Consider the following 27332-nt stretch of genomic DNA (forward strand, 5'->3'; position numbering starts at 1 on the left):
TCAGGCTCTCGCCATCTGTCCTTTTTGCCAGTAGCCTCGGTCACTGCCGCTCCACCCTGCTCCTTAGCATGTAGCGTGGTCTTCAGATGCTGTGTTTCTAACTCCCCAGACTCTTCTGTCCCTCCTCTCAGTGGAGATCAAATCCTTGGATGCGGATGTTGCATCATGGGCTCCATGTCCCCCTGTGCTCCTGTGCTCAGGTCGGGCCGAGTTTTCCCACTGCAGTTTCTCTCTGGTGGTCTATCTCCATCCTCCGCCAGTGTACTGACGGCCTGCGTTGTCCCTATCCCGCCTCCCACTCTCCCCTTACTCTGTCCCCTAAATGGCTCGTGCCCTGGCCTTTCTGGGAAAGTCTTGCTGTAGGCAGGACCCATTCTGGGCAGTACAGCAGCCAGCATAGGGGGGCCCTCAGCTCTGTGGGGTTGTGGGGTGGCAGGTTAATTTAGAGGATGCCGCCATGTAGTGATACCCACCTTACCCTGTCTGTCTGCGTGCAGCTTTGCCATATCAAAAAGAGGCCGCCTGCTACTTGCCGATGACATGGGCCTAGGGAAGACCATCCAAGCCATCTGCATAGCAGCTTTTTACCGAAAGGAATGGCCACTGCTGGTGGTTGTGCCTTCCTCTGTGCGCTTCACCTGGGAGCAGGTTAGTTCTCCTTGCACGGGAATCATTGGGAAAGGGCCTCCTTAGGGTTAGAGCATCAGAATAATAATGTCAAGGCAAGCCCTGGGATGGTTAAAGGTCTAGACGTGGGTCAAAGACCAGCAGAAAAATAAGCTGGTCCCTGAGGACGAGGAATCATGTTATTCCCACAGGGAGGAAAGCCAGTCGCTAGCTTAGAGACCTCTTGCCAGTCCCTCATCAGATACTGTACCTCCGTGCTGTTGTAAATAAGACTTTCTATCTACCCTGCACCGGATTCCTACAATGTCTTTATTTCCTTTGTCTCTCCAAATCCTGGGACACAATACTCAAAGACCCACTTTTCAGATAAACAAGCAGAAGTCCCAAGGTCAAGGCTTTGCCTCCTAAGGAGGCAGCTTCCTGACTTCTCAGTGTTTTGTTTGTCCTAGAGTGGTGTGCACAGTATGTTTGGACCACCTAATAGATGGAGGCCTCATGTGAACACTGAATAATTCAATCCCTTTAAGCAAATCCAGTGAAGGAAGGCCCGCCTCATTTCCAAGCCTGTGGCTTATGATCTGGTGTGTCCAGTTTCGTCACGGATTGAGCTCTTCTTAAGGTTCCAGAGTCACAGTGCAGGGGATGCACCCCAGCCTGCCGCTGGTGAGGCCTGGATCCTGCCACTACCTGTAGAAAGTGTCATTATGTATCTGTAGGTACTAGATTTCCCTCAGAAAGTCCAGAAAGAATCAGATTGCTGCTTATAACCAGGACCAAGACTAGAGAAGTGATGTCAGGACATAGCAATCCTGAGCAGGGGAGGGGGCACCTAAGTGCTGGGGCCTCCTAGTGGAGATATCCTGGCCTTCCTAAGGCTCCCAGACACCTGGTTTATCTAGTGATCCACTGTGGGGAGCACTGGGGGCAGTGGGTGGCCTTGAGGAAGACATCGACATAAATGTTTTCATTGTGCTCAGTAAGCACACCGTCCTTAGAAAGAACTCCATTCTTCTCTAACCGGAACATCTAGAGATCCCAGAGGGGGAACCACAGAGGGGGAAGTGGCTGCTCATGGGAGAGAGTCCTGACGGGAAAGTAAAAAGGGAGGGTGGGCTAGAGGCAGGTAGAGGTGGCCAGAGTATGCCAGGTGCAGGAGGATGTGGAGAGGGACCAAGTCTTCTGGTAATGGTAAACTTGCCCAACACATCTCCCAGTGCTGTTGATGGGTTGACTAGAATCACCGCCTTGTTTAACTGTACTGTCCCCTCCCCTGCAGGCCTTTCTGCGATGGCTTCCATCGCTTAGCCCAGAGGACATCAACGTGGTGGTAACTGGGAAGGGCCGCCTAACAGCTGGCTTGGTCAACATTGTCAGCTTTGACCTTCTCAGCAAGTTGGAGAGGCAGCTAAAAACCCCTTTCAAAGTCGTCATTATTGTAAGTAACGGCAGAGTCCTGAAGTATTTGTCTCTTTAGACACTGAAGGGCCCCACAAATTTAGGAAGTTGTGGCCTTCTCGATCCTCTCTGGGTTTGGGGGAAAAGGGGTGTTAGAACTTGCTGCCTTTCTCTTATAGAGGATGATTTTTTAATTCCCTTCCTAAGCAACTCTTATGCCTGTGTACAGAGTTTCCTGAGGAGGGTTTTAAACAGAGATGAGTCTGTTCAAAGGGTTCTCGTCCATCCCTCCCACATCGGGAGGCTAGGGATGGAGGTCAGAGTGTGTGCACCAGGCCATTCTGGGTTCCAGGGACTACAGCAGGAACGGTGTGCGCCTGCATTGGAACCTTGTCAGTGTGGCTGAGCCGTACAGTTCAGCAGTCAATAATTCTCTTCCGCCTGGTATAGGACACACCCCTATCCCTGCTAAAAGAAAGTCAGTTTTTAAAGATGTCGTCACCTTCCTCCAGATCTGATGGTGCCGCTTTTCAGGCGCTGACTTTTCGTCTTCAGACTCCATGACCATCTGGGGAGACTTGGTAGCCAGCCAGCTGTCAGCGTAGACTATGTAGACATGGTTCCAAATGCAAACACGGCAGGAGCTCAGAGCAGGGAGGGAGAAGACATGGTTGCAGACCCCAGGAAATGTTTAGTGCGTACTGGACATGAGAACCACCCTGTGTTCTTAGCGTATGCAAAGAGAACACGCATTTTATCAAAGCTATTTTGGTAATCTGTGTCTGTTGGGGAGTCATGTTGGGCTTGGCACAAATTCATGTGTGGCTTAAAAGGATGCCAGCACTCCAGTGAACTGGAGTATTAGAACAGATATCCCAGGATGGTCATGGCGGCTCCAGGATGTGGAGTGATGGCTGTCTTTCCTGACCGTTCCCTTGCACTAGGTGTTCCACATAGAGCCACTGCTCTCACCTGTGTCCCCAAGCGGCACTGCCCTTAATTCACTCCCGCCAGTGTAGCACATCCATCCTTTCCCACAGCCGCAGAACAAGCACGAGGGAGGGAGAACCCTTGGCTGAAACTCCGTCCCCTCAGAGTTCGTGTGTTTCCGTCCCGGGCTCATCACTCAGCCAGCTTTGAGATTGAGGCAAGTCGCTCGCCACTCGTGTTGCTTTGTCCTCAGATGAAGCAAACAGCCTGCCATCTTCTGGCTTCACGGCAGCAAGGGACAAAGTGGCAGCTCTGAGAAGCACGCGTTTCGGATGGGGCTTTGTCTCGAGCCTCTGCCTGTGGTTTATTCTGGCAGGGGTTTCGTTTTTTTTTTTAACCTGAGCTTAAAAGGGCCAATTCCCTTTCATGCCTGACACATTTCTGCAACTTCTCTCTATAAATGTCTTTCTCTTGACTTTGGTGAGGACTTATCGTGAATCAGGATCATGAATGTAGCAGCCCAGGCACCTGGGGGATGCTGTCTTGACAACTGGGGGCAGTCACCTCACCCTGTCCATTGCGTCTTTGAAGCCTCCCTGCCTTATAACCACTGCTGAGATGGAGCAAGTTGGAAGCTTATAGATTCTTCCAGGGACAGAGGGAGGGTCACTAGTAGCCCCTGGTACAGGGGATACTCGTTAGGGGGCAGGATGGCTTTGAGGGCTGCCCCTGTGTTAGCTTATTTAGACATAGCAAGCAGATACACTTGCATCCATTCTATCTGATAGTGTTATATCTATTTTATGGGTAGAGAAACTGATACCATAGAGAGGCCATTTAGTGACTCAGAGTCATTTAGCAAGCAACTGGAGTATGCCAACCTAGGATCTTCCCTCCTGGGAAGGAATATGTTCTTGATTCCTTTGTCTTTAGAAAATACGGCAAATTTTATGTTTGTTTACTTACAGAATGTTAACTGTAAATCCATCAAATGCTATATTTTCGACACAATGGTCCCCCAGAGGACAGGGATCAGTCTGTTTTTCGTTTCTCAGTTCCCACAGTGCTTTGTGTGCACGGCTGTGGTGGCATAACTGTCTGTCTGCTGCCAGTGCATCTCATCTGCCATTGCGGCTGCTCTGCAGAGGCCAAGAGCAGTGCCAGACCGCAGAGCTTGACACCAGTCGAGAGCACGTAGTGGGTCTTCAGCATACCTGACTGATGCCAGTTGTGAGCACAAGGTGGCAAGTCAGCTCCCGGGGCTTTATCCACCTACGTGGCTAGTGGGCACATTGGGGCAAGTACTAACTAACCTTTCCAGGTGGGAAACTGCCCTAGAGAAAGAGATAATAACTTACCCAGTGTACAGCGAAGAAGCTGCCCGAGTCTGGGTCCCTCTCAGTACTGCTCCATCTCCTTAAACAGCAGTGGGCCAAGCGAGGCATCCTCATGGCAGATACTGAGCCAGACTCCAGTCAGTGGGCCGTCACAGATCAAGGACTGCCCGTGTTCACCCACGTGGTTGTTCATTGCAGGATGAGTCGCACTTCCTCAAAAACATCAAGACTGCCCGATGCCGAGCAGCTGTGCCCATCCTAAAGGTAAGCGTGGCCGAGAGGAGACATGGGGCCTTAGCCCGACTCTTGCTCAGGCTCCGGGTACGCTGGCCAAACCGATGTGGCCAGGCCAGTGAGCTATGGGCGGGGCGCAGTGTTGACACTGAGCGTCTGTCCTTGGGCTATGTGCTTGTTCACATGCTGCCACGAATCAGGTCTCCCTGAGGGTCCCAGACTCAGATGGGAAGGGACCCCAAGTCTTCTCCTTGGCCTCTGCCAGCACAAGAAGCCTGTGACAGTTGTAACCAAACAGCTCAGGAGGAAGTGCTTCTCTTGTAGTGGCAAAGCTTTCAATGTGTGTTATCTAAGGGCAGAACCAGGCCAGGTATGGGTGTCAGAGAATAACCTCAGGCAAAGCTGTCTGGTAAGCTGATGGATCCCTTTTGCACTGTCCAGGGCCTGCAGTTAATCCGAAGGCCAGCTTTTCTCCCTTCTGTCCTCAGGCCTGCCCCTATTCCTGGACACACAGACTGCCGCTGTGTGTTCTGCTTCTGAGCAGGCAGCAGGAGGCCCGAGAGCAGGGTCAGGTCTTTCTCCATACACGTTCTGATGCAGTCCTGTCCTGTGTTTCCTGTGTTCTATGCCATACTCCTCAGAGATAAGCCCCGAAATGCCATCCCCCCCTCTCCCCCGAAGGTTAGGAAGTAGGGGAACAGCAGCAGTGCTTTCTAATGGCAAGTGAGACGCCACTCACAGACGACTCTGGGAGAACGGCTACTTGGCATGGACTGAGCAAGCAGAGCATTCTGTTTAAACAGCCTGGGTAGTGTGCGAGCTTTGGAAACCACAGCATTAGCTGGGGCATGTGGTTCATACCTTCACTATCAGCACTTGGGAGGCAAAGCCAGGCAGATCCACGTAGTCCCAGGACACCTACATAGAGGCTCTGTCTTAAATATGTAAACAAACAAACAAAAATAAAACCACAGCATGTACTGCCTAAAGCAAGCTTTTGTTTTTATGTGACCCAAGGAAAGCAGATGCACTAAATGCTAGCCAAGTTCACCGTCTGAAAATTAATTTTCCCACCTTTCCACAACTGTCTAAAAAGTAATTTCAAGGTTTAAAATTTTTAAAGTAACCATAAGTCAAGGTTATGTTTTATGCTCCAGATCAAAAATATAAGTCTTTAACTTAATGCTTGACTCCATTATAAACTTCTATGTATCAGTATCCACTTCTGGCCACACGTAAATGAAATATCATCCCAGGGCGGTGACCTGTCTAGGGGAAAACTTTAATATGCTTTCCTTAGAAAAATATTAATACATCTTGGTACCGTGGTTCCAGTATTACGGCGTCAGCACAATGAAATCTCTACCTCTGGTTGTTTAGACAAAAGAAATTGAACAGTAGAGTAATCATGTATTTAAGTTCTGATATGACATCTTGTTAGCAGCCACTTTGGTGTTGTTGCCTGGGTTGGCACATGGGGCCTCACAGTGGGGTCTGAAATGAGTGTCTGCAGCCAGACTTCTGGAAGCAGCATACACATCTTTAATACCCTGGGTCTGTTTCAGAATGATGTTCTAAAAATGACTTTAAACCGCTAACTACTAGATGGTACTTTGCATCTGCAGAGTAGGACTGAGTGAATATGGCTGCTATTCATGAAGGTGTCTTGAGCTCTTCTGAAACACTGACTCCCCCTAGTGCTTTGTAGTGAACCGGCGGGGTGGGGCGGGGGAGGAGTGAGGACTTCCCTGTGCCAGTCTGTTAGCACCCTTCTCTTCTCTGCTGTATTCTCAGACCCAGCCCTGCTACCCATGCTGTGGGGCTGAGGCGTGCATACTGGGATATTTAGCAGTGTTCTTGGCCTCTCCCAGCACTGTCGCCTCCCGAGTGTGACAGCTGAGCTGACCTCCAGTTGTTACTCCCTGTCGCAGCCTGTAGAGAACGAGTCGCTCCTGACCCGCATCCTAGCCGTTAACCCCCATAAAGAAGCAGTGATCTCAAATCCCTAAGAACTGAGTCAGATGCTTTTGAAATAAGACAATTGCCCTTGATTGTTCCTTAGGGTATACACAGGGTCTTGGGAATATATTCTTGGCCTGGGTTCAGTCCTCAATACCAGATATTTTGAGCAAATGCATCAAGAGGCAATTAGATTTTAGTATACAAGCAGATGGTGGAATGAGAGCAGGGGTTTTTTTTTGTTTGTTTGTTTGTTTTTTGGTTGTTTGATTGAAACAGAATCACAGGTTGATCTCCAACTCTGTATGTTCTTGTGTTCTTGATCCCCCTGCCTCCACCTCTCCAGGGTTGAACCAGGCAAGTTCCTACCACACCCAGCTATTTTGGTTTTTCTCAACCTAAATTGGCTTCAAACTTGCTATGCAGTTGAGGCTGGCCTTGAACTTTTGATCCTCCAGCCTCTGCCTCCTGAGTTCTAGCATTTCAGATATATACCACAGTACCTGTTTGTTTTGATGTAGTGCTAGGGTTGAATGCAAGGTTGTATGTATGTGTATATATATATGTGTGTATATTATGCATGTATGTATATATGTGTAAGTATGTTAGACTAGCACCAACTGAGCTACATCTCCAGCCTAAAAACATAGCTTCTGTGCATGGTGACAGTAGTCAGTGTCATAAGAAACTGGTGTCATTGTCCCCAGGAATAAGCCTTCTTTCTTCCCCACAGCACTGTTTGCCTACATTACTAATACCAAGAAAAAATGACTCTATTTTTACATATAAATTTGTAAAAATAGGCAAGATAGAAAACAATTGAGGAGCAAAGTTAAAATCTCCTGAAATCACTTTTTCTAACAGGTCAGTAATGGGGCAAGATCATCTCGAATGATTAACCTCCATCGGCAGGCACTTGGCTGTTAGAAATAGTTCTTAGTGTAAATAAACATCCTGTTGTAATGTGTTCTTGCTGGGTCGGTCCCTACAAGCAGAACTGCTGGGTCAGTTTCCTTCTGACCAAGTGTCACTGTTCCCTCGTGTGTCGTCCAAGTGGTGGCTCTTTTCCTCCAAATGGTGATTCGCATTCCTCTTCAACATGTAGAGTGGGTTTTGTTTGTTTACATTAAATGTTTGGATGCCGAGTCAAATAGCAAAATTTATTTATCTTTAGTTTTAGATTGTATTTTGTGTGTCTGGGTGTTTTGCTTACACGTGTGGCTCTGCATCACTCTCCTGTCTGGTACCCATGGAGGCCAAAAGACGGCATCAGATCAGAAGATGGCGTCAGAGTCCCTTGGACTAGGTTGAGAGCTACCGTGTGGTTGCTGGACTCAAACCCAGATTCTTTGGATGAGCAGCCAGTGCTCTTAACCACCGAGCCTTCTCTCCAGCTCCACCTCCACTCTTAAGGAGGAAAGCACCAACATCCCAGTGTCTTCCCCAGTGAGTGTTTCCCTTTTTCTGAGTGTAGTTTTGTTGTTTGTTGGTTTTGTCTTTGGCAGAGTCTTGTGTATCAGAGGCCAGGAATGGCCTTGAACTCCTGATCTGCCTGCCTACATCTTCCAGGCACAGGTATAGGACACTAGTCCCCAGCCCAATAATTGGCTAAATGAGAAGTCAGCTAAATATCTGGGGCTTTTTGTGCTTGTTTGTTTTCTTTTTTTTTTCTTTTTCAAATAATTAGATGATTAAGTTTACAAAAAGTACACTACAGTTTAGAAAACAAAACTTGTCTTTTTCTCCCACCTTTGGATCTTTCCTCTTTCTTGTCCCTCAGGGATAGCTACAGCCATCAGATTCACGCTTACGTCTGTAAGAAAGTCTAAGTGTGTGCTTTCTTCTCTGTAGTGTTCCACAGCTCCTGCTTTGTCACCGTTTCTTCTTCCTTCCTTCCTGAGACAGAGCATCGTGTAGCCCAGGCTGGCCTTGAACTCCTCGTTTTTTTGCCTCTGCCTCCTGAGTGCCTAGATCACAGGTGCGCCACCATATCCAGCTGCTCCAACCTGTCCAGCTTTGGCGCTGACCTACGCCGTTGAGAGCGAAGGCACGCAGACATTCCTACTGAAAAGCTGTGATTGGGTGGGTGCACGCTAGCAGCCCGCAGACTCAGTGCATCTATTATACACCACTGAATGAGGAAGCAGCTGCAGGAGGAGGGCGGCTGGCTCCTCAGTAGGACATCTCTGTAGGGAGCATTCTCAGATTGCAGGCGTTTGGAGGAAGCATGGATGATTAATGGTTTCTGCCACACTGGTTTTAGCTAAAGGCCAATATTCTTAACATGGCACTTGGACAGGGGCACAGCTCTGCCATTTCCCTGAGCCTAAGCCAGGGAAGGCTTTGCCCTTGGTGTGTGTGGCACTGCAATCCTTGGCATGGCCATGCTCCTGTCTGCAAAGCACACTCACTCGGGACTTCATTCGTTCCCCACACCTCGTTTTATAACAACCACGGCTTTGTATCTATTAATTCCCCTGGATTGTGCATCTTGAAAATCGTGCCATGTCATTCCAAAGAACCACCTCATTCTTGCATGTAGCATGCTGTTGTAGAAGTCTGCCAAATTGGGTATCCTCTCTTCTCTTTGGATTCAAACCCAAACAGAGGTTTTTATGTACAACACTGAAGTAACTGTCTTTTCTTGGGGCACAGAAGGGGTGCAGGGTTATAAAAGCAACCCCTCTGTATCTGAGATGGGCTTCTCTGCCTTCCTCAGGCCACAGGGGAGAAGGGTGTCCAGTGGTAGATCTCATACCCCTGGGGATGGCAAAGTTACAGAAAGAGATCCCTGTGTTGAGCTGTCTTAGCAAGGTTTCTAGTCCTGCACAAGCATCATGACCAAGAAGCAAGTTGGGGAGGAAAGGGTTTATTCAGCTTACACTTCCATGTTTCTGTTCATCACCAAAGGAAGTCAGGACTGGAACTCAGGCAGGTCAGGAAGCAGGAGCTGATGCTGAGGCCATGGAGGGATGCTGCTTGCTCAGCTTGCTCTCTTATAGACCCCATGACCACCAGCCCAGGGAAGGCACCACCCACAATGGGCTGGGTCCTCCCCCCTTGATCACTAGTTGAGAAAATGCCTTACAGCTAGATCTCATGGAGGCATTTCTTCAAGGGAGGCTCCTTTCTCTGTGATAACTCCAGCTTATGTCAAGCTGACCCACAGAACCAGCCACTACACAAGCCATTCTGGTTTCCTCAAGTTCATTACAGAATCAGTATTCAAAGGGAAATTATTCAAAGGGAAATGGACTATTCTTCCAAGAAAAAACATCCCCTGTATGCTGTCTTAATAATACCTATACAGAAGACTTAAAGCTCAGTATAGCATAACCTTAATAATCCATGATTATATTCTGCATTGAATTCTCATCATAGCATCTTGGTATGTTTAATCCATATACCTGTAGTCACAGTCTTCACTCGGACTGATCGTAGCCAAGGGAGGTGGCATCCGAGTTGGAATGACAAAGGGTAGTGACTGATTCAGTGTAGGGATGCTGTGTTGGCAGGAGAGATGGCTCAGCAGTAAAGAGCACTGGCTGGTCTTGCAGAGGACCTGGGTTCTGTTTCCAGCACCCACATGGTGGCTTCAAACTTTCTACAACTCCAGTTCTAGGGGATCCAGTGCTGGCCTCTGGTAGGCATTTGGTGCAGACGTACAGCAGGCACAGAGAAAACAATGAAGCACAAGAGCTCTGCATTATAGACCCGAGCAGTAAGATTGGTACCCGTAGCATCTCTGGAAGACGGCAGGAACAATCTCTAGGTGTTTCAGGCCTCCCATTCACCCACTGGGAATTGTTCTTGCTTCCTCTTAGGGAGTGGCTGTGGCCTGCTTTTGGTCACTTGATTCCTAACTAGGGTTGCCATTATTTGAAGATTATTAGTTCCAAATATTACTTGTGGTAGAGTGACTTGTGAACTAATTAAAACTCAGTGCCCTATGGCATCAGCCTTAGGAGAGTTGGGACCTGGGCAGACTTGACTTTCTCTTTGATGCCACCTGCTTCTGCACAACACACTCATAACGTTATTTCAAGTGCCGGAGAAAACATTGGCTATAAAAATGGGACCCAGTAGGCGTAATCCAAGAATTAAAGGGATGCAGAAGCAGGTAGATCTCTGAGTCTGAGGCCAGCCTGGTCTATAGGGAGAAACCCTGTCTGGAAAAGCAAAAGAGAGGGGTACCTCAACTTTGAGGAACATGATTTTATTTTCTTGGGGAAATGTTATAAGCAATCAGAATAGCTCAGCAGAGCTGTTTATTGGCTTAATAATTGTGGTAGGGGCGTGAGTGGGAAGTGGTAACTTCTTGGCTGTTTGTTGTGTGGACTTGAAAGAACCCCAGCGGGGTTGGGGATTTAGCTCAGTGGTAGAGCGCTTGCCTAGGAAGCGCAAGGCCCTGGGTTCGATCCCCAGCTCCGAAAAAAAAAGAACCAAAAAAAAAAAAGAAAGAACCCCAGCTCTTTGCTCTAACATCGCCAGGCTCACACTTTAAAATCCATGTGTAGCTGTGACTAACCGCATAGCATTCTCCTTGGTGCAGTACATGGTGCTAGCTTGTCCTGCCTCTGAGTCTCCTGCAGAGCTTCTGACCCTGCACTCTGAGGAAATGACTTGGAAGGCCAGCTGCCCTCTAGTGTAGCATTGATTTATGTCATTCTACACACATATGCCTGTGTTCCTCGGTGTGGCTTCCTCAGAGACACCAAGCATAGCAACTGTTTTCAGGTGGGCAGACAAAGGCCTCATAGATGATTGATCAAAGTATTGGGTCTGAGCACGGAGCAGCTTACATTATTCCAGGGCAGAGGAGATGCTTTTCTGGTTTCTCCTCAAAGCCAGCCTCTTCCTTTTCTGCAGTAAGCCTCTGCTTTTCATACCCTCTCTATCCTTCTCCCACGGATCCAGCCTGGGAAGTGCATGAGAGAACTCACTGTTGGCTCACCCTGGCTCGGCCCAGGCTCCATCCTAGGCAGACACAGCCACCCTGGGAGTGGGTTCAGGATGATGGCAGGTTTCTCCTGTTCATGAAACTTTTCATCTCCACTTTTGTTTTTTGTTTTTTTGTTCTGCTGCTACTTTCCTGGGGTAGACTAAAGCCACTAACAGAGATGCTACAGACGTCATTCAGGATGCCCATTGTTCTATCAATGAGCCTGCCTTAAACTGGGCAGGAAATTATAGGCCTCAGAAATTGAACTAAGAAAAATCACAGCCGGAGACATTCACAGCTCTGCCATCAAAGTGGGAGTAGGCATGGGCAGGGCTGCGAGGGCAGAAGTGCATTTTGAGAATTATATGTATTGCATATTTATGAGGGCTCCTCTTTCTTCCCATGGTTACACTCTTATTGTCTTTAGGAGTCAGCCTATCCACTTTACTACCTTCTTCCCTTTGGACATCCAGTTCATGTGGCTGCCTTGTATTCCTGCCATTAACTCAAGGTTAACAAGAGGCTTCCAGGCAGCTGAGCTCCACCGTGGAGTCTCTTCCAAAGCTGGGTGAATTTCACCTCGCAATCATGGCGACGTGATGCTACAATCTCCTCTTGATCCATTCTTTCCCACCCTCTAAGAGGTGTGTGATCTGGGTGTGAAGGCCTCTGTCAGGCCTGAGTCAGGGAAGTAGAGATCCCCGAGTTGTCCGAGTCATCTGGTTGGTTCAGCCAGCTGTTTAGTTCCCTCCTGCCCCCAGCCGAGCAGGCTGCTGCAGACCCAGGCCGCTGCACACCCAGGCTGCTCCACACCCAGGCCACTGCAGACCCAGGCCGCTGCAGACCCAGGCTGCTGCAGACCCAGGCTGCACTTGGTCAGCGGAGCAGGGTCTCATCATCTAAAGTCCTCAGTAATTACGAAATGAGCTTGAGTCTTGAAATGCAGTGACGTTAGTGAAGACTTTTTTCCCTAATAAAAATTAAAAACAAAACAAAACAAAAACAGTGAGTCAAATGCCTCCTGCCCCAGCGTGGAGACCTGAGTCTGGATCCCTGGCACTGGGTTTGAGCAGAGTCAGGCAGGTTGCTAGAGCCCATGGGCCAGCCAGCTTAGCCAGGTGGATAAAGACCCTGTCTCAAAAAATGAGGTACAGTGATTGACAAAAACACATGATGTGGACCTCGGCCCCCATGCACACATCACACGTGCATACCTGTATACACATGAACGTGTATACACACGTAAAACACTAGATAGAAGCTTCTACACAGACTGTCACTGTCATTTCCTCTTGGTACTAACAGAGCCTTTATGGTAAATTTAACTTGAATTTCAGAAATCTGCAGGAAATTCAGGCCTATTGATCTCTCCTCTGCTCTGCTCCAAAGCTGGATCCCTTGTGCTTACTTCATGTTCCCCGCAGCACTAACTAGCTTTCCTCCGAATTTTTCTCAGCATGTAATGTACATTGATTGATTACCTACTTTGTGCCAGACGCAAAGTGCTACAGCGAGTAAGTAGGAGCACAAGCCCACCGTAATCTCTGTGTCAGCCAGGGGTCTGTAGGGGAGCAGAACTTTAGAGTGAAACGTGTGCGTGTGTGCGTGTGTGCGTGTGTATGCGCCCGCGTGTGTGTGTATGCACGTGTGTGTGTGTGTGTGTATGCGCGTGTGTGTGTGCGCGTGTGTGTGTTCATGGTTATATGTATGTATTTTTTTGTTGTTGTTGTTGTTTTTGTTTTTTTTCGGAGCTGAGGACCGAACCCAGCGCCTTGCGCTTGCTAGGCAAGCGCTCTACCACTGAGCTAAATCCCCAACCCCTGTATGTATTTATTAGAGTGGCTTACAGGCTGTGGCTCAGCTAGTCCAACAATAGCTGTGTTCCAATGGAAGGTCCAAGAATCCAGTAGTTGTTCAGTCCATGAGGCTGGATGTCTCAGCTGCTGTTCAGTACACCCCAGAATCCCAGAAAAGTAGGCTGTAACGCCACCGAAGGAATGGACTTGCTAGAGAGGGTAAGGGCAAGCAGGCAAAGAGAGAGGAAGCTTTCTCCTTCCATCTTCTTTATGGACGCTACCAGCCGAAAGGGTAGCCCAGATTAATAGATCTCAAAGATCTGGATTAAAAGTAGGTTCTCCCACTTCAAATGATTGATTTTAAGAAAAAAAAAATCCCTCATAGGTGTGCCCAACCATTTGGGTTTTAGTTAATTCCAGATGTAGTCACACCGACAACCAGGAGCAGCCTTCACAATCTCAGGGGGCTAGCGAGAGTGGTCCAGGGAGTTCAGGAGGGGAAGTGCTGTGACAGCAGCTAGGTGGACTGAGGAATGGCTGTTGACACCTAACTGCTCATATCAGCAGACTGTTTATTTTTGCAACACATGTTGTCTTCTTTAGCTAGAGTACCTTGATTTAAAGACCACTCAGTTCTAGAGTGAGGCTTGTCTTTGCCATCTTTGGTAAAGGAAAGATCTGACATGTTTAAAGGTGAGAGTGGGCTGGAACAGTAGAGAAGAATGCTTGCTGCTGTTCCCAAAGAAGTGCATTTGTTCCCGCTTGTCTGTCCACAGTTATCTGTAGCTCCAGCTGCAGCGAGTCCAGTGACCGTCTGGTGTCCTCTGGCGAGTCCTTGTGCGCATACTCAGAAAAATAAATATATAAACTTGAGGACAGCAGTGAGAGCCCAGGGAGTAGAAGGTGGAGCTCTGCAGCCTTGGGGATTTTGCTGTTCCTGGGGTGGGGGTAGGGACACCCAGCTCCCGCCTCATTGTGGCACTTTTGATATTTCGTATTAGGGAATCCCTCACAGGAATAGAAGTCCCTTTCCCCCACGATGTTGAGAACATCTTTGGCTGTTTTGTCTTTAGGTTGCCAAGAGGGTGATCCTGCTGTCGGGCACACCTGCCATGTCTCGGCCTGCAGAGCTCTACACACAGATCATTGCTGTCAAGCCAACCTTCTTCCCTCAGTTTCATGCTTTCGGACTGCGCTACTGTGATGCCAAGCGGGTATTCATCCTCCTGTCTCTATGCCCCCTTACCCTCATGTTGACACTTTTCTCTTAGGGAAGGTCCCAGGAGTTACTCTGCAGATGTGAAGGGCTCTGAGCGGTGCTGTCTGCGTCCAGCTCACAGGTCCTGAGCAAGGCTCAGCTGGGACTGCAGAAGGAAAACCCAAGCCAGAAGCAGCCCCAGAAAAGGCACTGAGGCAGGTTAGAGGGACCAGCCTAGGCAGGGCCAAGAAAGCAGATGAAGTAATGAGAGAACCTTGGAGCACATAGAATGGAGCAAGATGGCAGGCTGACCTCAGAGAACCTTGGAGTGCATAGAATGAAGCAAGATTACAAGCTGTCTTGGGAGGGGCTAGTCTGTGAGCTTGTGCTCATAAGTAGTGACTCCCAGGGGACAGTTGTCCCTGATCTGCAAACCAACCCTCAGGTTATGACTCCAAGCCTGCCGTCTGCACAACTTCGGCTCTCCAAGGATGGCCTAGAGTACTGAAGCAGAAATGCTATGCAGTCATTATCACCGTTTGTAAACCCTCGCCAACTCAGACCTTAGGAATTTGTTTTATGATCAAATAGCAAATATACCGAGTCCCTATTTGCCTCAGAGACACTGATACTTGGGTGAAATGGCAATCTGTGAGTGAGAATCCCTGCTATGTGAATTCACGATTGCTTCCCACATTCTAAAACTACTTTTAAAATAGAAAATCTTTAGATATTAAGAAACATTTCCATTTACTCACAAAGTACATATAATGTAAATTACAGTGCTTTGCAGGGTTAATGGCAGACTGTTTTGTTAGGTGGTTGTTGAGGTGGCTTGGTTGTTAAATGTTTAAAAGCCACATATTTCATTAACACAGCCAGCAGCTCACTCCCTGTGATTGATTCCAGAGTAGATTGTTTATTCCTTTTTGAATGATGCTTACCTCAGTCCTATCTGCAAATGATCTGCTTTCTGAGCAGGACTCCTCCTTCAACGAGCTAGTCTGTATGAACTGGGAGGACTGAAGGTAGGGTTCATTATTCTGACTCTGATGGTCCCATCCTCCGGCCCCAGTGTCTGGACACCCCTCCCCAGTCTCTGACACTCTGAGGTACCGTCCTCAAATTTGATTGTCCTGTCCTCCATCTCCAGTGTCTGATACCCTAAGGCACTGTCCTCAAGTCCGGCTTACTTTCCTTCCCACTCGACTTTCCTTATCTCAGTTGCAGGCATAGACAGTGTCCCTGTTTTCTTTATATCCTCCTTATCACCCAGCTACTGCTTGAGACCTCGTTAGAATGCGATTATTCCAGGTTAAAATTGTTGGTGTTATTCAATGTTAACCTATAAGGTTAAGAGGTAAGAATATTAAACTTGGGGGTTGGGGATTTAGCTCAGTGGTAGAGCGCTTGCCTAGCAAGCACAAAGCCCTGGGTTCGGTCCCCAGCTCCGAAAAAAAAAAAAAAAAAGAATATTAAACTTGGGGGAAAGCTATCCAAATTAATTATGATATTTGCATGCCTTCACAAGATTGTTTTAAAGTACATCCTAGAGGGCAAGCTGTTTCCCCCACCCCCCAGATTTATGCACTGAGAGCCCTCACTATGTCAAACTCCTCTAATAACTAATGGCTGTCGAAAGGGATGGAGGGAGGAAGGAAGGAAAGAAAGAAAAGGAAGGAAGGAAGGAAGAAAAGAAAGGAAGGAAGAAAAGGAAGGAAGGAAGGAAGAAAAGAAAGGAAGGAAGAAAAGAAGGGAGGAAGGAAGAAAAGAAGGAAAGAAGGAAAAAAAAGAAGGAAGGAAGGAAGAAAAAGAAGGGTCAGTACTGGGCCAGTTTATCTCTCCCCCGCGACCATCTCCTCTCGGTCTAGCAGACCCTTACCCTGTCTCCAGCATTGTGCTCCGCCCTCTGACTCCTCTGAAGTGAGCAAGCCCAGCTCCTCACCTGGTGGCTCATGGTCCAGGGAAGGTGAGGTAGGAAGACACTGAGCTGTGACTGCAGAGCAGAAGAGGCCTCGTGCTCCATGGGGTTCTACGTAGAAATCAGTCCTATTTCTAAGATTGCTAGGGAAGGTAGGATGTGATTGATTAATTGATGATTGATTGAAGATTGCTATGGTGGGTTCAAACCCAAGGCCTTACGATGCCAGGCGACTGCTGTACTGCCACTCAGCTATACCCAGCCAGGACTTTTCCCTAAGTCTCTGAGAGAGAAAAGGACTATGCTTTGGGGATAGCCTAGGCATCCCAAAACTTTGCTCTGGTTTCAGCTATGCCGTCTGGAGCTCCCAGGCTAACAGACATCTCCTCTTTCTCTTCAGCTCCCTTGGGGCTGGGACTACTCGGGCTCCTCCAACCTGGGTGAGCTGAAGCTGCTGCTGGAGGAGGCAGTCATGCTGCGGCGGCTCAAATCTGATGTCCTTTCCCAGCTTCCGGCCAAGCAACGCAAGATGGTGGTGGTCAACCCTGGTCGGATCAGCACCAGGGCTAAGGCAGCCCTGGATGCAGCAGCCAAAGAAATGACCAAGGACAAAACCGTGAGTGTGGGCCGTGAGTGGGCGGGCACAGCCATGGTGTCCTCCTGAAAGCCGCTCTGTGTCTGTGGTGTGGAGTTCTCTGCACCTGACTTTCTGTTGTCTCTTCTGCCTCCCTGAGCTAGAAGACCTGAGCGTGTGAGAGTGCCGGTGTCGGCTTGCGCTGGGTATCTCGGGTTGTCTTAAGCCGGGATCGGTATTCAGAGTCAAAGGCTCACAAAGCTGAGCTTGAGTGCAGCTCTCCTGCCTTTTACCTTAGAGCGGCACACAACGCTCTGCTGGCTGCTTTTAGTCCACGCTCTTACTCGGTGTCAGGCTATGGAGAACTCTATATCCGCTCTATTTCTGCCTTTACGGATAAAAGCCTTATAATCTTGACTTAAAAAAAAAATACACAGCCATTTATAGTTTTTACATCTGGGCCCCTGATAGTCCCCCAAACAAAGGCAGTCAGACTCTGCTATGATCCCAGCCTCTCCAACGTGACAACACACGAAATGACCAGAGATAAAATGAGAGATGCTTTTAGTGTTGCTTACAGAGGGAGAAGCAAGATTGACCAGGAACTTTGAAGAAATTGGGCAGGAAAGAGGAGGCCCTGGTGGATTGTAGTTCCATATTTAGTGGGTGCTGAATTGCATGTAATATACCCGGAATGCCCAGAGAAAGGGGGAGGTCCCTGTGTAGAGTTTTCCACTGATGTGGACACCGTGGGCCACGTTCTTTTGTTGTGGTGATGTGGTTTGGTTTTTCTCTTGGCACAAGGTCTTGCTTGTAGCCCAGCCCAGTCTCCAACTTACAGCCCTCCTGCCTCTGCCTCTTGGCGGCTAAGGTAGCAGGTGTTTGCGACCATGTCTAGCTAGAACAGTGGCCCTCTAAGCTGTAATTTGGTATCACGGGGTTCTGTGTCACTAAAAATTAGTTTTGGTGGTCTTCCTCTGATTTCTACAAATAAAATTTAGTAAATAGAAACTTTGTAAATTTTACATATTATCTTCCCTTTTTTGTTGCTGTTGTGGGGGAGGATGCCTTGCTCATGGTGAATGTGTGCTTTACCACTGAGCTCACCCCTAGCCCATAGCTTGCTTTCAGACAGGGTCTCATTGTGAAATGACGTAAGTGAAGTCTGAGCTGTGGTAAAGTTCCTAGAGCATCCAGCCGACAGCCCAGAGCCCAGAGCCCTTCTCAGTCCAGCACCTGATTTGCTGTCCAGCCCCTGAAGTCCTCATGGAAACCAGTGTTCAACTTCATTCAGGAAGGAGAAGCAGCAGTGGCCAGCAGGGGACTGGGTGATCACAGTCAAAGCCCCACCAGTTGCAAAACCCCTTAGTCCATGAGTAGCCGTGTTTGCCCCGTTAGTCAGTTAAGGAGACTTGTGGCTCTGCAGGAAGTCCCTTGTTACTGGTAGTTTCAGCCCCAGGTACCTCTCAGCCTGCAGGTACCCTACTGGCCTGTCTGTCAGGGGCTGGTTCTTTGTTCCTTCACAGCGCTCCATCCAGAAGACGCTATTCTAGCCTTTGTGTGTAAAAGCAGAGGGAGAGCGGCCATTTATTAGAATCTGTTACAATGAACGCTGCTCTCACTGAGGAAAGCTGGCTAGAAGGGTCCTTTATCAAAAGCTGCTTCTGATCAGCAGAGAAGCAAGAAAACGAAGCAGGTCCATGCAGCCCCAGGGGCAGCATCCCTTCTCCCTCGTCACTTGGCGATCCAGTCAAACCTCTCTGTCCACTGAACAGAAATCTGAAAACCCCAGTGTATCTATTTTATAAGAGTCTAGGACTCAGAATCAAAGAATGCAAGTTGTTTAAAAACCCCTTGCCCATAGCTAGAAACCAATTGAGACCATTAATGGATACTATGATTTCTACTCGGTTTGGGAAATTTTTTTTTTCTTTTTAAAGATAAAACTGTTGATTTCTCCCACATTGAAATGTACTGTGGCTGAGGATGAGGTCGGTGCTGGACTTGCTTAACATGGACAGGTTCCTGGGTTTGATCCCCTGCTCTGCAGAAAGAGAAAATACGGTGGTGTCAATAATACAGTAGACATTTGCTGTGTAGAACAGTGTGTGGCACTGTGACTTCTGGGCGTGGGGCTTTATTTATGTGTCGGCTACTGACTCCCACCGTCAGGTTCCAAGCCCAGATACTTGAGCTCCTGAGAAACAGTTTCTATTAGAAGTGCAACAACTAAAGCCACCTCGTGCTTCACTTTACCCTGCTCGGCTGAGCGGTGAGCCCTTCCGCATAGCAGTCCTCACTTCTGAGTTACAACATACGTGTCTCACCGAATCCTGCATGGCCATAATATAAGTAGTGTTGTTATCTTTTTTACCCTCTATTAAAGTAATTATCTTCGATTTCACATATTTTTGCATGTAACATTTGTATGTTAAGGTATTAAGCATGGATATGGGGGCAATAACATGCTACAGCGTACAAGTCGAAGGACACACCCCTATATATGGGCATTCTATATAAAATATATTTTATCTGCCTATATATAACTTTATGTTATAAAATAAAATATGTAAAATATAACTAGACATATATATATATAATACATACAACAAGCAAATGAGGTTTTTTAATCTTATTAGATTTTTTTCTTATATTTTTATGCATGCGTGTTTTGTGTATATGGGTATCTGTGTACCATGTGCATACTTGATGCCCAAAGGGATCAGAAGAGTATTGGATACACTATAACCTGAGTTATGGATGGCTGTGATGTGTGCTGGGACTGGAAGTGGGGTCCTCTGCCTGCACAAGTACTCTGAACTGCTGAGCCAGGGCTCCATCCTTGCTACCCCTTGTTATTTTATTTTCTATGTATGGGGGATTTGTCTGCATGTATACCTGTGTACTCCGTGAGCCTGGTGCCTGTGGAGGCTAGGAGAGGGTGTCAGATTTCCTGAGACTGGAGGTACAGGCGCCTATGAACCACCACTTGAGTGGTGAGAATTGAACCCAGGTCCTATAGAAGAGCAGCCAATGTTATTAACTATTGAGCCATCTCTCCAGCCTAATATATGTATTTTAAAACAAGAATTGCAATTGTTAAAACAAGAATTGGAAACTATTACATGAGTAATAGTTTTTAAATATGCTAGAATAGAGTAGTCCCTAAGATGGGGGAAAGTTCAGGAAATTTCCAGTTGGGACAGCTTATTCCAGAGCACCGAGAGTGGGCTGTTAAACTCCTGTTCTCTCTCCACAGAAACAGCAGCAGAAGGAAGCTCTCCTTGTCTTCTTCAACAGAACAGCAGAAGCTAAAATCCCATGTGTCATGTAAGTAGTCACCGAGGGTCCCCTTTTGCTGTGGCGCATGTTTAAAAGCAGTGATTATGGGATGGGATACAGAGCTGGCTCAGCGAGCACAGAGCTTGCCACCCAAGCATGAGGACCCGAGTTTGCATCCCAGCGCCTGATAGAGAGCCTGGCCAGGGCACAGATCTGTAATCCCAGCTGTCAGGAGACAGACAGACTGATGCCTGCAGCTTGCTGGCCCTGCTCAGTGATCCTAGGCTCAGTAGGAGACCTTTGGACTGAGGTCATTAGGAAGACTAAGGAAGATGCCTGACATTGCCCCTGGCCTTCACACATGCACACCATGCACACCCTCACTGCCATTGAAACTTGAGGCAATCTTGACAATGTGCACTTTGCCTGAGTTTTAATTGCTTGACACTCGTGTCGTGTGGTGGGATAGTGGAGCACACGGTCCACGCACAGTGAAAGCGGATTTCATGTGAGCGAGTAGTGCTGACTGAGAGACTGCGAGCTGTGTATAAAGAGAGAACGTAACCTGCTTGGTGCTTTCACTCCCTCCCAGACGCTCTGGCCAATCCTCTGTCTCTGATTGACCCTGCGGACCTATTTCTGATGTTCTGCTGCGTATCAGATGCCAAGAGGACAGCCCTTTGCCTCAGTCCCTCCAGGGTCGGTGGGGTGCCTCTCTTCAGTTATTAGGTCCACAACTATTCATTTCCCCTAGAATTTTAAATGTGACCATTAAACACATTCTCACGTGTTGGTTGACTGTTGGTGTTGGGTTTGGGTTTGTTTTTTGCATCGTCAGAGCTCAGACCCAGAACCCTGTACAGAACAAGCACACTGCATGGAAACACATCCAAGTGCCCTTCGCGGAACCATATCCCAAGCTTAAGTCGAACCTTCTTGCTACCTCATAAGCCTGGGCCGTGCCTGACGAATACCTTCTCAAATCCCACCATAAATGTGTAGCACTGTATTGATTCTAAACGATTTTTACCTCAATGTATTTCATACAAGACCCCAAGTTACAGGCATCTAAGGAGTCAGAATTAGATTGTGGATCCTAAAAACCTGATTGCCTCTGCTCTCTGCTGCTTCTCTTCTCTGTTTTTGCTGCTGTTGTGTTTTCCTTTTAATGGGCGTCTTTCAGTGAAACAGACAACTACATTGTAGCAGGCAAACGTGTCCATTCCGGGAATGACAAGAGAAACTTGAAATGAGCAGAGCAGTTAGCTGTGTCAGGCCTGGAAGGGAAAGGGTCATTAGGAAAATTGAGGCCAGAGGGTTTTTATGAGGTGACCAAGCTGGTTTTGTGACTCTGTGGTTTTTCAGTGCTGTGGCAATAAACTACCACTTATATCATGGCAAATTTTATGTCTCTCAGGATAATTAGATCCTGTTAATACACTGGTTACGAATTGAAGTCTGATTTGACACTTTGGTCAGATGTCATTTTGTTTGGAAATAATTCTTAGATGTTTACAGGACAGTCTGCTTGTGTTTGTAGCCCTGCCTGTATCATAGACTCTGTTGAGACCTGCCCTTCCCAGGAGAGCCTTGTCTACTCTGCCTAGACAAGCCCTTTCCCTAGAAAGGGTGAGCATGGCCTGGTGAGGGCTCTGGTGTCCCAAAAACCGAGCAGTATTTACCTGTACAGGTCAACTTAATCCAAGGGGACAGAGCTGACTGAGTGACTCCTTACCCTGGAGGTTCCCAGCAATGGCCCTGCCTTTCAGACCTAAGGTTTGTAGATAAAAACAATATGAAGTTAGGAAAAACCACAGTTGGGGCTGGAGAGATGATGGTGCAGTGATTAGAAGCACTCACTGTCCTTGCAGAGGACCCAGATTCACTCCTAGCACCATGGGACTCCTCACATTCCCCATTTCCAGAGGATCAATCTGACACCCTTTTCTGGCCTTTGTGGGCACTGCACGCATGTGTGTACACATACATGTAGGCAAACACTCAAATGCATTAAATTAATAAACCATTGAAAACAAGCAAACATACCTAGTGGAAAGAGAAATTAATGGGTGATCAAGCAAGAGGGTCCTCCCACCACATTCCCATGTCTGGGAAAACCTCCATTAGCACTGACATAACCGTGGGCTCTGCCAGCTGTGGTCTCAGTAGAAGGCAAGAGGGGAGTCGCCCCTAAATGTCTTTTCTCAGTTATCACTTATTTCTCAACGTTGAGCTTACAGGGATTTGTGGAGAGAATCGTTTAACCTAATCTTTTAGGTTTGAAGTAAAACCAGATTAAGTTGGTAATGCAACTCCCATGAAAGCTGATGATTTCAGCAATCTACATGGCGTGAATTCCACATAGCAGCATACCAGAGACAGAGCTCTTGCTCACAGAGAATTCAGTTTGTATGTAAGATGACTAGAGTGTAAAACCCCTTCTAAACATGTCAGAAGATGGTTTACCTCCTTTTCCTGTCCGTCTGACCTGCCGTGAGTAAAGGGGGAAGATAAGTCTCAGGAGAGGGCAGGTGCCTTGTAGGTTCTTACGTACTTGGTGGGAATTAACTATAGCTGGATGTTTGAACGGCTTTGTTGTTGCAAATATAGCGAATATATCCTGGACCTTCTGGAGAGCGGGCGAGAGAAGTTTCTAGTGTTTGCACACCATAAGGTGCTTCTGGATGCGGTTGCTAAGGAACTTGAGAGGAAGGTAAGTCTGAAGTCTGGGGGGTCTCAGCCTCTACCGTTTGTGTGTCAGGCTCTTCTGGACAGCACTGGGTCAAGACTATGCAAAGAAGTGAGGCCATGGTTTCTAGAAACCTTGCTGAAGGTGGGGTCAAGCGTCCTCACACACAGGGCACTCGGTCATCCTCCTGCTGTAAACAGGAGCCTTTAAGTGTCCTGGGACCCTTCCATCCTCTGCATTCATAACACAGTGGACCTCACTGTTACCAGGAGCCTTTGTAAGTTGTACGTGGTGTCTGGCTTTTCAGTACCATTTGATGGATGTTGGTAAAGTGAGCAAAAGCTATCCGGAGGGCGCTCCGAGGTGAGGGCGCTCCGAGGACATTCACTAAATGTGGCACACTGTATTTTCACTCCCTCTTGACCTTTGCTTTAGCTTAGGATCATGAATTCCCTTCATCTTCCTTATTACTTGCACTTCTACAGTGTTTAAGGAATATAGAGTAAAATCCAACACCTGTCAATCTCCCACTCGGGCTGAGTAAGGAAAAGTCACTGTGTTTATGTCAAGACTTAGCTTTTTCTTTCTTTCTTTTTTTTAAAAAGATTTGCTTAATCTTTGTGGTACTGAAGGTTGAACCCAGGGTCTCTTGGGCACTGCATGTGATAGACCGCCGAGCTCCGGTCCAGGCCTCTGTACATTTTCTTTTAAGACAAGGCCTTGCTGAGTTACTGAGATGTGTCTGAACTCTCTCTGGCTCAGACAGGCTGTGCACCAGTCCTGGGTGTTTATTTGATTTTTAGTTACATGTATGGGTGTGGGTGCCTGTGGAGGCCAAAGACATCCGGTCCCCTGGAGCCTAGGATTTTGGGCAGTTGTGAGCCGCCCAGCGTGGGAGCTGAGCACTGAACTCTGTCCTCTGCAGGAGCAGGAACGTGCTCTTCACCACTGCGCCATCCTCCCGGCCCCTGGTTTTTAAGTAATAAAATACTTAGGCCCAGTTAGTAATCTAATTTCATTCCCCTCCTTCAGTCCCCAGAGGCCTTGTCGTGAATTTAGTGCAGGTCTGTATTAGTTAGGGTTCTTTAGAGTAACAGAACTTATAGAATGATTCTTTCATACATAGAAAGAAGATTTATTAGAATGACCTACAGGCTGTGGTTCAGCTAATCGGGCAGTGTTTACCTATGAACAGAAGGTCCAAGAACCCAGTAGTCATTCAGTCCATGAGGCTGGACGTCTCTGCTGGTCTTCAGTACGTGCGAGCATCCCACAGAAGTAGACTTTAATGCCAGTGAGGGAATGGACTTGCTAGTGAGAGCAAGCAGGCAGAGGGAGACCTTCCTTCTTCATGTCCTTTATATAGCAAAAGGTGGGCCAGATTAAAGCTGGATCTTCTATCCAAATGACCGGATTAAAGGTGCATCTTCCCACCTGGAAGATCCAGGGTAGAAGTGGGTCTTCCTACTTCAGATGACTCAGTTAAGCAAACAGCCCTCACAGGCGTGCCCCGCACTTGGCTGTTAGTTAATTCCGGAAGTTGACAGCCAATAATAGCCATCAGGATGTCCCTCCCCTCCTAAATCTGGTCTCTTTATTAATGAATTTGCATCAGTAGGAGAGCAATGTACGTAGCTGCCATTGGTGTTTGGCCCACCATTGTTTGTGAGATTTCTCTACATGGCTGACATGTCCTTAGGTGTGTAGTAGTGTTGGAGTGCCTGTGTGTGCTGTGTGTTTGCATGCACCTCCTATGTTGCCAGGCGTGATCTCCCACAGTCATAGAAAACACTCATTTTCAGTGTTATTGGATTGCTGTTAAAGTGGTTGTTCAGATTTATTACCCTGCCTAAGAAGCCTTGCAGCCCCCAGTTCTCAGGGTCACTTAGTGTCACTGCATGTTTAACCCTTGGTTCTCACACTCACTTCGTGTCATCAGATGTTGACACTTTTACTTTTGCCAGGCCAGTAAACGAGCTCTGATTCTGTTCTTGACTTCATTTGTGTTCCTCTGACCACCAGGGAAATATGTCTTTTGTTGGGTTGCAGGAGTCAGTTTGGCGTAGTCTATGAGGATCCTGTTTGCTCCTATTTTGGCCCATTTTTCTGTTGGATTGTCTTTTCTTGTTGACTAAGAGAAATTCTTTATAAATTCTGGATATTAATCAGTTGTCTTTTTTTTTTTACTTCATTAACTTTATTTTGAATAAAAGATTTATCATTTTAGTTACACGTCGAGTTTATCCATGTTTCCTCTGTAGCGTACGTTTTTGTGACTAAGGACATTTTCACTAAGTGAGGCTAGGAAGGTTTCTCTTGGAGTTTTTCTCTGGAGGCTGTAGACGTGGCTCTTTAACCTTCTGGGGTTTGATTCTTGCATACAAATGGTTTAGGAGCAGACTGAAGTAGCTAAATCGGTAATCTAGAAGAGGTTCTGGGTTTTCAAGAAACCCAAGACAATTAATTACAAAACTATTGGAATGTATAACAGTGAAGACAAAAAAAAAGAATGTATAACACTTTAGTACAATGCTTAGATTTCAAATAAGTATACTAAATGAGTTTTTTTTAAAAATACACTGGCCGTGGCTGAAGGAATGGCTCAGCAGTTAAGTCGTCTACGGCTGAGCTACATCCCTAGCCCCGCTTTTTTAATGTTTAAAAATTTGATACAGTGTCTCACTGAGTGAGCCACACAGGGCTTTGAACTTGTGGTCCTCCCATGTTAGAGACCTGCACAACTAAGCAGAGCTCTACTAAATTTGGTTTTTAAAGGGAACCTTAGCTGTTATCCTCAGGGACATCTCAGAAAATAAGCGGAGAGATCTGAGAAAGGACAGGAGTATTGGAGACTTGATTCTGAAGGTCTTACATCATGTATGTCACTAGCACTGAATCATGGTGTCTGACAGCTAGGAAACATGTGGCCAAGGAGTCGTTTAGTTTATTAGGCAAATAACTGTTGGAAGCTCTCTGGGTACTTGAGGCAGGGAGAGGAATTCAGTGAATCCATCTTACCATTCACTGTATTAAACTTGTGGGTGTTGGGGCTCCCCTCCTCCTGGGCTCAAACTCAGGTTGTCAGACTTGGCAGGACGAGGCTTTACGCACTGAAACATCTAATCTGTAAAGCTATGATGTTTCTAAATACAAAGTAAGAGAGGACTTGGAAGAAAACTGGAAAAAGGGAATGTGCCGGGCAGACTAGCAGCGAGCGGTATGACGTAGACACAATGGAGGCTGCATCTAAAGCCAGCACTGGTCCTAGAGGAGGTAAGAAGTGGTAGACAGAAGCAGCGAAGGCCGATTTAAAACGCCCAGCTCCACTGGAGACTGACTGAGTTAAACAGCACGGATCCTTTCTTTCAGTCTTTTTTTGAGACAGGATCTTGCCAAGTGTAGCCCAGGCTAGCCTCACACCTGCAATCCTCCTGCCTCCGTCCTCTGAATGCTGGAATTACAGGTGTACACCATCACTCAGCAAAAGTTTGTTTCCCTTCGGATCAGCCAGGGCTTTCAGCCTGTGCTGCCACACTGCTGATAAGGTGAAGCCCCCTGGCGTGGCTCTGATTCTGTCACAAACAACCTGGCAGTGACAGCGAGAAGCTTGCTTTTTTTTTTTTTTTTTTTTTCCCTTTTGCTATGGTATTTGAGCTTTATAACCTAAGAAAATCATTGCTGTGTGATATACTACACATAAAGTGTACCGTTTGGTGAGACGGTGAGCACAGCCATCACCCTCTGCCCTGATTTCCCCCTGGCTCTCTGTCCTTGTCCCCTTCCTGCCCCCCTCTCTGGGCTGAGCTGAACTGATCTCACTCTTGATTGGTTTGGAGTTTGGCATAAGTGTGGAATCATTCAGTGTGTACTCTATTTTTTAGTGTGTGTGTGTGTGTGTGTGTGTGTGTGTGTGTGTGTGTGTGTGTGTGTGTGTGTGTCCTTTGTTCATGTTCTGGGATTCATCACTATTTTATCAACAGTTTTAGTGCTGAGTAAAGCTCACTGCATGGAGACACGGGGATTTTAAACCCACCTATAGGTGAATAAGTACCTACTAACTCCTCTGTTCAGAAACAGTCAGATCTCTGAATCTGTAGACATAGAAAGATGGGCTGGAGGTGGTGGTGCACACCTTTAATCCCAGCACTGGGAAGACAGAGGCAGGTGGATCTCTGAGTTCAAGGCCAGCCTGGTCTACAAAGTGAGTTCCAAGACAACTAGGGCTACACAGAGAAAGCCTGTCTTGGGAGGGGAAAAGAAAAAAAAAAAAGGAAAGGAAAGGAAAGGAAAGGAAAGGAAAGGAAAGGAAAGAAAGAAAGAGAAAGAGAGAGAGAGAGAAGAGAGAAGAGAGAAGAGAGAAAAGGTTAATCTATCGTCACATAAATTTAAAAATATTTTAGCAGTTTTCAGTATGATGTGGGTGAAAATTTTTTCTTTAGAAGATATGC

The 27332-nt window shown here is 47.2% G+C and overlaps 1 protein-coding gene across 1 annotated transcript in view; it reads left to right on the plus strand.

Moving 5' to 3' along the window:
• The window catches only part of Smarcal1 (SWI/SNF related, matrix associated, actin dependent regulator of chromatin, subfamily a like 1), a 47608-nt gene that overhangs the window by 14248 nt on the left and 6028 nt on the right, over window positions 1–27332 (plus strand). The window contains exons 8-14 of the mRNA XM_032901319.1: window positions 498–648; window positions 1904–2062; window positions 4488–4553; window positions 14294–14434; window positions 16740–16955; window positions 20173–20243; window positions 22806–22908. Of these exons, the coding sequence (XP_032757210.1) occupies window positions 498–648; window positions 1904–2062; window positions 4488–4553; window positions 14294–14434; window positions 16740–16955; window positions 20173–20243; window positions 22806–22908 (907 nt within the window). The remainder of the gene's footprint in view (window positions 1–497; window positions 649–1903; window positions 2063–4487; window positions 4554–14293; window positions 14435–16739; window positions 16956–20172; window positions 20244–22805; window positions 22909–27332) is intronic.

This window comes from Rattus rattus, chromosome 4, assembly GCF_011064425.1.
Source record: "Rattus rattus isolate New Zealand chromosome 4, Rrattus_CSIRO_v1, whole genome shotgun sequence".
NCBI classification, from domain to species: domain Eukaryota; kingdom Metazoa; phylum Chordata; class Mammalia; order Rodentia; family Muridae; genus Rattus; species Rattus rattus.